Here is a 10,198-nt window from a genome sequence, read left to right as displayed (position 1 = left end):
AGAATGTGTCCTAGCTTGTCTTTTCTCGTCTCTTCAAATTCTATAATTCTTGTGTATCGAGTAAAACTAATATCTTAAACGTGCTTAGCTTCGCTTCTTGTGACATGTCCATCGAACGACTCAGATTTACGTTTGGTTCCTTGATTGCTCGTTGCTGGTTTTTCTATGTCAGTCTTCAAATTTTGTTTATCTATTTTTAAATTTGCTCTTCTCCGCCTACCTCTTTTTCTCGGAGAGAGTACCAGCTTATTTGTTTCTAAATCTTCAGAGCTAATTTTTTCATTGGTATTATTTATACCTTTTGGCACATTTGTTTGATTGTCTGTTTCAAATTCGAGTGGCTCATAATTTTCGAACTCATCATGTAGTTTCCTCTTTTTACCTTGATTTGAATCTTTTTTTTCTTATATACATCCTTGTAAGTAAATCTTTCTATAAATTTCACGTGCTTTGATTCTATGAATTTTCTGGAACTTGGGTGCCATTAAGTATATCCAGTAGAAGTGTGTCCCACTAATACTGATTTTATGGATACATGACTAAATTTAGTAGCAGTCGTTTAGAGTTCGGCATAAGCTATGCAGCCAAATCCTTTTATTTATTCAAAATTACATCTGGCTGTAGGTGAGAACTTTAAAAGTGGAACTTCATATTTTATAGACTTATGTGGAGTATTGTTGTATTAGGAAACTGCTGCGTCTGCTGCCACTTCCTACATACTCGTTGGTTTACCAGAATCACACGTGAGTGCTCCGGTTGTCCTTTGAATGGTTTTATTGAATCTCTTAGCAACTCTATTTAATGATGGTGGAAAAGGTGGACCGCAATCTAATTCAATCTTCTCTGCGTTCATAACTTCAGCGAATTTTCCACCAGTAAATTCGGTACCTCTATCTGATCGAACATAGCAAACTTTTGCATTTGTACCTGATAGATTGCGAGCAGTCATTAGATAATTTTCGAAAGCAGTACCTACTTCATCTTTCGTCTTTGAACTGTAGATTTTGGCATATTGAGAGAAATCATCTACGAATACTATTATGTTCTTATGCCCTGGCCAAATCACTGGTTTGATTGCTCCCATTACATCTGTATGAATTAGTTGCAGTAGCCGCTCTGCTCTGCTGCTGTTCTGTCTAAACGGAAGCTTTGCCTTTTTTTATAACATACACACTTCGCATTCCTTGATTGAATCGTCAAAATCTATATATTGTGAGATCTTCTTTTTTTTCTGCAGCATCTTTAGATACGTCAATCACACATGGCCTAATCTCAAATGCCATAATAAGGCTTTACTTAGTTTTTTATATGAAATTGAACTCTCAGATGTATTTTCCGTGAGCAAATCTTTTAAACTCTCGAAGTGATTCAACTCTTCCATATTTATTGTATGGTATGATCTGGTGTTGTAATTCATTCTTGTATCCACTGCATCTTTTGGTTCAATGCATTCTTGAACATTCTCTCTCCCAATCGCAGATTTCTCTACTAATGTTGACTCTGCGACATGCTCTGCGATTTCTCCCTCCGAATCTGAGCATTGTTGCACTCTTTTGTTAATATGCGATTGTTCTGAAGAGTTATTGTCTATGGCTATACATGCAAAACATCTATAGTTGTCGATATCATGTATTGCCTCATTGCCTCTACTTTTTATATTTTTGACATCAAATTTTACAACCTAATTCGGTTTCTCATACACTCCTTCAAATATCATTTTATTATTTTCCTTGTTGTAAACTCTAAATACTTTATCATCAAGATATACACTAAACTCCGCATCTACTAGTGTACGCAATGATAACAGATTTTCGGAAACATCTTTAGCTGCGATTACATTTGTGAGTTTAATATGACTTTCATTCAAAGTATCACTTTGAAGCAACAAATTACCTCTGCCAACAATTGCAAGATCCGCAAACTCATTCTTATGTGCCCCTTTTATAACTCCGTTCGCTGATACTTTTAAATCAGTCAATATAAAGCTCTCATTTACAATATGTTCGGTCGCTCCCGAATCTGCTATAAACTCTATGCGACGTTTCTTATTTGTAATATTATTAGAAACTTTGTTGCCTTGGCTCTTATCATACTCATACTCGTTGTAATATTCCTCCTCTGCATACTCATTTCCATCAGTAGGTTGGAGCTGATCGTATTCATATTCAGCTCTTCCCGCAAATGATTGGTTCTTTGAGCCCCTTCTGGTTCCCCTACCTCTGGGATTTCCTCTGCCGTTGCCTCTGTCGTTGCTTCTGCCGCCACCTGTTTGACCTCCTCTACCTCATACTCGATTTCCTCTGCCACTGCCCATGCCTATACCTCTCATACCTGACACTTGATTGTACATCTTTTTTGCAGGAGGGCCATATGACTTGTCATATTGATTAAAGAATCGCTTATTCAATCTACGAGGTTGACGGTTGTCAGTGCACTATTACCTTTGTGATCAGTTATGTGTTTGCAGTTGTTATAAAACCAGTAAATAGTATCTGTTAATGGACATTCTTGGTGCCAATGTCTCTCTTTATTGCATCTATGACAAACGGAGTTATTTCCTTTAAATTTTTGTGGCACTGCTCTAGATGCTGATGGATCTTTCTCTTTCGATCCTTTTGAATCAGCATCATTATCTTCTTGGATACGACGCAACGCCTTTCTTAAAGCATCCGTATCCATTTCTTTAGCTGTTGTCATTATTACTGCTGAATCAGTGCATCTTATTTCCGGCATAACTCCGTTATGCTTGGTAAAATGTAGATCTCTTTTCTTGTGCAGTCAGTTTTTCAGGATCATCACTCAACTCGTGTTCTCTAATGATTTGGTCGATTCGTTCACAAAAGTCGTGAGCCCTCTCTCCTTTATTCATTCTCAAATTGTAGAGCTTGGTTCTTATGGAAGTTGGAGTTGAGCTAACTTCACCTTTCCGACTATCTCTCAATTTATTCAAAATTTCCATGGGCTCTGTTAATCCAAGAATTTTCTTGTGATAGTCTTCATCAATATGATTTATTATGATGTCTTTTACTGCATTTTTCTCAAAATGACATCAGCTTCTTATAGACCACTTGGTCCGGGCACTTTAGAATCAATCATATAAAAATGTGATAAGCAAGCAGTTCTTTCTTGAGACTATCTAGCCATACTTCAAAACTTGCTTTCGAGGTAAGCTTGCAGGTTCTCTGCCGCTTTGGCATGGTAAATGTTGAACTATTATTACTTTTTGTTGCCACATTCTGAATCTCATTAACTCTTGGCTCTGATTGCAAGGATCTCAACCTTGATTTCTCGGACTCAAGTACAATTCTTTGTATAGATGCCAGCTTGTCTACAGCATCTTCCATCATTATTTTGACTCTTAAATCATTTAAATCGTTCAAAGGAATACTACAGGCTAGAGCTTGAGCACTAGCAATTGGCTTTTGCAATTCTTTAATTTTTTCTCTAGAATCAGACATATTAGCAATCTCGTTATCTGTATTTCTACTTAATTCAGTTTGTGAGTTATTAAGCACGGTCTCGCTCGTTATTGCGGTTGTAGGTGTGAAATAAAATACCCATATAGCATCTGGATTTCTCTGACTCAATAAAATCATCAAATCTGACATTCTCACTCACACTCAGACTCAACTCAGAAAAAATTTCTCATAATTCACAGCTCTCAGTCGTCAGTCAAAAATAGATGGCCATTAAAAAAAATTATTTTCTTACATTGATTATTTTGTTCAGGACCTCTACTCCGCTCCTTATTATCATGTACTCCTCATATTGTTGTCTCCAAACATCCTCGTCAATGTTATTAGCCATCTGTTCCAAGATTGTGAAACATTCTCAATTAGTACATGTTTTTTATAACATGTCAATTTATTATACTCTATGTTGTAAATGAATAAAAATACATCACTTATTCTCTTAACTCAACATTATTTTATTTTACTCAAACTCGAAAAAAAATTCCTCAGAATTTTACTTAAACTTAAACTTTCGTGCTTCTGAATTAAATCAATCAAAGAGAAATTAATTTAATTCGAAACGAAGAATCAGAGTCTTCCACCGTGCGGATCACACATGCACAACACTCATCGATGCTCGGCTTCACGAGTTACCATGAATGCCGGTCGGCTTTGGGCTGTACAGGCACATGTGTGAGTTACGAGTAGAATTCTGCTGATCCCCCTAGTCTGTGATCGGTTTACACTTGACACAAGTTTCGGACGCGGAATGCAGAAGAGACGGGTTGAGCACCAGGAAAAAATTCGAACGGGGGAGTTCTGAGAAGCAGTTGTGCATAAGCGTCCAAAGTAAGGAAGTTGTGCGTATTGCGGGTCGGGCCGCCGAGCGGCCACGTGGGTATATAGAGTATATATGTTGAAAAATTCAGAAGCGATGTATTTCTTTGTCTCTCTCTTGTCTCTCTGCACTCCGACGTTCTGTCTTCTCATTTGTAGTGCGCATACACGTGTTTGAGAATGTCTAGACAGAGGGTAGTGCATGTCTAGGTTAGGTTTACAGTTTTACACTTATATAAAGTTTTTCGCACGGGAATTTTCGTTTGTTTGTGCCTTTTTTCATGTTTTTGTAGATTTAAAAATAAAAATTCATGACTTTCGCAGAATCTGAAGGCAAATCCTAAATAATGGAAGAATTAGAAGATGACTTCCTTAAAAATTTGAAAAACTTTTTCAATGTGAAAATGAAAAATAGTTCTCTCTGAAATTATTGGAAAACTTTAATTAAATAAAATGTAGGAATTTATTTAAGTTTACAAAAAATGATAATTTAATTGTAAATCAAAAGTGGATCCACTGTTAGTTGTCTGGGATTATCTCATCGAATGGGCGAGGAGACAGTTCTGGACCTGGAAGGGGACGTCATGCATATTCGACCAAAGACTGGTCCAGGATATATAACAGGTGTGTAAGCATTTGTCGATGGTGTGAAATGAAGGTTATATATATATATGTGTGTGTGTGTGTGTGTGTGTGTGTGTGTGTGTGTGTGAGGGGGGGGGTGAGAAAATTGGGTGATTATATGTATATACTTGGATATATCGATATATAAATACTTCAAACAGGATGTGAAAAGTCCTGAAACATGAAATAAAATTTAATAAAATCAGACAAGAAGGGAGGGAGCCTATTCTCTGCGTATATGTGGTCTAGCACATGTATATGTAAATAGACTCAGGTACCTACATTATATTGACGAAACTACGCTCCCTTCACATTGTTTTCATTAAAAATACATAGTTGAGAGACTAGCATCAACTCATGATTTATCTTGTGTTCGGATGATTGTAAGCTGCTTCGTCATGGTATTTGTGATGTTTGTTGTTCGGCGATCAAACATCATGACACTCAGGGGCCCTGGCTTCTTGCATAATTATTTATAATTTGATATTTTCAGAAAAACGAATGCATATCAATGAACAATGGGAGAGGCTGACTTTGTGGTACAATACAAGAGTCAAGCAAGGAATAACACCAGTGCTGCCGGGCACTGAGAGCCATCTCAACCCTGCCGAGAAGGAAATGATGTCTAGCCAGACGGGTAGGACGGAAGGAAATGCTGTTCCAGGAGCAGATCAAAAAGAGGGTGAGAATTCGGGCGAGAGGAAAAATTAACAAGATGGGAATTCTCTTGGCAAGGGATGTCAGCAGGCACTGGCTGACTCAATGATCAAAGGTAACAAAAACAAACCTCAGATAATCGATGAGACCACCGGTAGAGTTCTTTCCCCCAAATTCCCTCTGACCACTGCAAACTCTAAAATTAAAATGGTTAACAACACCGAACGGCACGAGGACAAAATTCGTCGCTTGCCATCGCAGAGGGTCAGAAGGCGCTGAACTCGCGTTTAGAGCAGCAACTTCCCAAGCTGAGCCAAAGCGCATCCGAAAATGCTAAGGAGCTTAGCAGGCTTTCGGGGGCGCTTAACTGGTTAAAAAACTCTGTTGATGACCTATGGTATGAAGTGTATGGAGAGGAGGAGCAGCAAGAAAATGAGTCTGGAGAGTCACAATCACAAAATCTTTGGCGAGATTTAGGCGAGGTGACACAAAATTCTAGGCGAGATAACAATGGGCGAGAAGCTGGACAAGCGGTCAACATCCACTTAAAGCTCCTCCTGAGAACTACAATGCGTTGTACCACTCAGCACAGAAACAATCTGGCCACGGGGTGAGAGAAAAAGGTTTTTCTACTGAAGGAGGGTTAGCACCTGGAGATAAGGGGAATAATTTGACCAATGAATTAAAAGAAATAATCCGGTCTGAATTTGAATCAATTAAAAATATGTTGAATGACACTGGACGAGCTAATGAAAGTAATTTATTACCTGATACAGATAAGGAAACCGTGAAATTGGAAATCGTGAATAAAGGAGCCAATAACCGACGTCAATATCAATTAACATCAAAATTAAAATACGAGCACATCCTAGTACACTTTTTTCAGAATTGCGGGCGGGTGATCTTTTGCATATAATTGACAATTCTGTAACTTCAAATATGTCTGATAAGGATCTAATCGAAAGTCAAAAATTCAGAGTCAGAGATATCCTAATTAATAGAATGGATGGGTATTATTACTCCAAAGTTATGAATTTAAAGGAACCACTCGAGATTTTAGATAAACTTAAAGAATTGAAATTGATCGAAAGTAATGTAACATCTCTATTAGTTAGAAAGCAATTGTATAACATAAAATATATAATTGGGAAAGTTAAAGCCGCGGATTTCTGTGAATGCAATCATGGTGCCTGTACCGAACATTCAATCATATGAATTTTCGCACAAACCCATGAACGGCGGTGTAAGTTTGAATTATACTTAATTTAAAAAATTATTATTGGAGGATGAGGCATTGAGAATCCAAGCAAGTGCAGTGGGAGCGAGAAAAAACAGGACACCACGCACAGCAAATCACGAAGAGTACGAAAGCCAAAATCTGAAGGATTATTGCTATAATTGCGGTGGAGATGGCCACTATGCCAGAAACTGAAGTAATGGTTCGAAAACTTTGTTAGAAGCGCGAGAAATTTACTTGGCTATGATGCAAAAGTAACAGAGTTCATGGGGTACACTGTCGAAGTCTTAAATAAATTGTGCGTGGAGTGGGAACCGGGAAGTCCCGGGTGTGTAACGTACATCAAAGTACAAAAAAAAAGTAGATCCCAAATTCAGGTATGAAGGCAGGCGTGTTATTTTAGTGGGTTAAACTTGTACAGGTTTTCAGTTCTTGAAGTTTGAAGAAGGGAAGTACTATCAGAGCAGGAACACACGCTTCAATGAGAAGTTAGTGTATGGAGACAAGTACGAAAATGGAGCTATGAATGAATTCATTGTAGAAACCGGAGAGATAGATAAAGAAAAATGGTTTGTCGAATTTAAGGAAAGAGAAGAAGTTACCGAAAGTTCTTCAAATTCAGAGGAAAAAATTAAACGCAAAGGAGGTAGACTTCGTAGAAACGTACCTATAGAGAATTAATTAAATGAAAAAGAACCTGAAAATTATGATAAAGTTGTAGAAAATAGTTTAGAATCATTGCAAATCGATGAGCAGACAAAAGTTCAAGTAATGTTTTGTGAAACGAGAGAATTTGAGAAAGAATCAGAAATTATCAACACGACGGACGAAGTCTATTCGGCACTATTAGCTAGCGTTAATTCAAACCCATCGAGTTATAAAGAAGAAATGCGCTCAAAAAAAAGACAAATGGATAGGCGCGATCAGAGAAGAACTCGAATCAATGTCCAAAAATAAAGTGTGGCGAGTAGTCAATCGGCTAGGCAATTCATAAACGGGTGAAAAAATTAACATAGTCGACTCAAAATGGGTGTTCAAAAGAAAGACTGATGCTAACGGTAGAGTAGTATAGGGCACGTCTGGTAGTAAGAGGATTCAAGGATAAAAGTGTATATGAACTCAGTGAAACTTATGCTCTGGTTTCGAGACTGTCTCTGGTAAGAACCGTATTTGCAGTTATAAATAAATTTGACTTTGACGTATGTCAGCTCGATGTAAAAACCGCTTTTCTCAACGGTAATATAGATGAAGAGATCTATATGGAGATTCCAGAGGGAGCGGAAAATTTAATGGGCGAAAGTAAAAATCGGGTCTGTAAATTAGATAGAGCTCTATATGAGTTACGCATAAATCCAAAGCGATGGAATAACAAATTTACGGAGGTAGGTTTAAGCTTAGGACTTGAAAATTCATATTGAGAACCATGTTTATTCACCTGGAGGGATAGCAAAAATTTCTCTTGCTGTTACTTTATGTGGATGACATAATTATAGCTTCAAATTATTTAATCAAGCTAGCTTGACGAAGTCAAAGGGAAACTTAATACAGAATTTAAAATGAGCATTTTGGGTGAGCTAAAGGAGTTTCTCGGAATTAGAATTAGACGAAATAGAGACAAACGTGCATTAGAACTGTCTCAAGAAAAGTGCATCGAGAAACTTTTTGAGAAATACGGGTTCAGCGAAGCATATCCACAAAGATCGCCAATGGCAACAATGCAAGTTGAAAATTGGGCAAGAAAGATGCGAGAATGTGTTTATGACGGAGAGGTTCAAGACTTAGACAAAACAGAACTAAATGCTCCTTACAGAGAGGTGGTAGGATGTTTGTTGTACTTGGCGGGTGCGACGAGACCAGACATCAACTACGCAGTAAATTTTTTGAGCAGGCATCAGGTAAAACCCACGGAACATGAGTGGGCAATGGCTAAGAGAGTTTTGAGGTACCTTAAAAGGAGAAAACATATTTCTCTGAGATATACGGGCGCAGAAAATGATATTCAAGGGTACTCAGATGCCAGTTTCTCAGACTGCAAGGGCTCCTTGACCACGAGTGGTTATATTGTAAAATTGTTCGGAGATGTATTGGCATGAAAAATTCTAAAGCAACCTTATGTTGAACTGTCCACATGTCAGGCCGAATACGTGGCCATGAACATGGCGTATCAGGAAATGATGTCTTTGAACAATTCGTTAAAGTTAATTCTTAATAAATTATTTTATCCCATGCTCCTGTGGTGCGACAATAAAGCAGCCGCATTCAATGCAGAAACGAACGGCGGGAATAAGTTGAGACATATGTTAGAGATAAAAGAACATTATGTCAAGGAGTGCGTAAAAGTCAATCAAATACAACTTAAATGGGTGAGGTCTAAAGATCAAATCGAGGATAATTTTACTAAACCACTTTCATATGAGTTGCACGAAAATTTAACAGCGAGAGTGTTTAACTTTTAGAATTTTGTTAATGTAATTAACATGTGTAATTTTTATGTTCTAGGAGACTAATTCTTCAACGTTGTTTTTCTGTCATGAACCGACTACAACCCTGGGAGAGATACGGGAACTGAATTAAAAATATATATCTCTATACAATGAATAGAAATAGAATGCAGTTAAATTAAAACTTTATTTATTGTAATAGAGAGTCTTTGAGCAGTCGGCATGGGGTGTCAGAATAATATGATAGAGGTGCCAGCTCCACAGCTCTCTGTCAGGCTTTATTTCTCACCCTGTGTAGCATGGCAGTTGGGCCATGCCCCACCTGGTACACTGTAGTCAGTTGGTAACAAAAAGTCGTTGTGTACACATCGAGAGCGCTGCTTATTGAATAAATACTGTTTAACGAATTCTGAGTTCTCCACTTATTTCGCGAGTCTCTCCGGAAAAACCAAATCATACTAGAAAAATTTAAAAAAAAAATTTTATGAGGAAATATCTCGTGATTTTAAAAGGAGAAAACAATTCTAAAATTACCTTTTTGTATAGTATCTTAATAACTAAGGAACATACTTTTAGAATATTTTTCCTTGTTTCTGTCCTGGGGTCAAACATGGTGCAAAAAACCATCGTGAAATTTCATAGAAAAACTGTACTCTGTACCAGGTGTATACATATGAAACCGGTATTTTTTCAAGAAAAAAACACATTAATTTCAAGAGAATGATAACAAATATTTTATTCAAAGTATGCGCCCTCGCTGGCTACACATTTTGTCCACCTTTCAGGCAGTTTATGGATACCCTTCCAAAAAAAGTCTTCGTTTTTTGAAGCAAACCAGTCATCGAGCGATTTTCCAACATTTTCGTAAGAAGTGAAGCGCTGTTCGCTGAGTGCATGCCCCATCGATGCAAATAAGTGGTAGTCGGATGGAGCCAAGTCTGGTGAGTAAG

General features: G+C 37.6%; 1 protein-coding gene across 1 annotated transcript; it reads left to right on the top strand.

Annotated features, from left to right (window-relative positions):
• The first annotated feature begins 8,363 nt into the window (after nt 1-8,363).
• On the top strand, nt 8,364-8,900 carry LOC117180460 (secreted RxLR effector protein 161-like). The gene has a single exon (XM_033372959.1). It carries the CDS (start codon nt 8,364-8,366, stop codon nt 8,898-8,900), a length of 537 nt encoding a protein of 178 aa, XP_033228850.1.
• Nucleotides 8,901-10,198: the final 1,298 nt, after the last annotated feature.

The sequence above is a fragment of the Belonocnema kinseyi genome, chromosome 9, assembly GCF_010883055.1.
Source record: "Belonocnema kinseyi isolate 2016_QV_RU_SX_M_011 chromosome 9, B_treatae_v1, whole genome shotgun sequence".
Classification (NCBI taxonomy): Eukaryota; Metazoa; Arthropoda; class Insecta; order Hymenoptera; family Cynipidae; genus Belonocnema; species Belonocnema kinseyi.
The sequence above is the reverse complement of the archived record's forward strand: the minus strand, read 5'-3'. Positions and strand labels throughout refer to the sequence as shown.

Excerpts from the sequence above, each read along its gene's own strand:
- LOC117180460 (XM_033372959.1), top strand. The coding sequence starts at position 8,364 with ATGAGCATTTTGGGTGAGCTAAAGGAGTTTCTCGGAATTAGAATTAGA.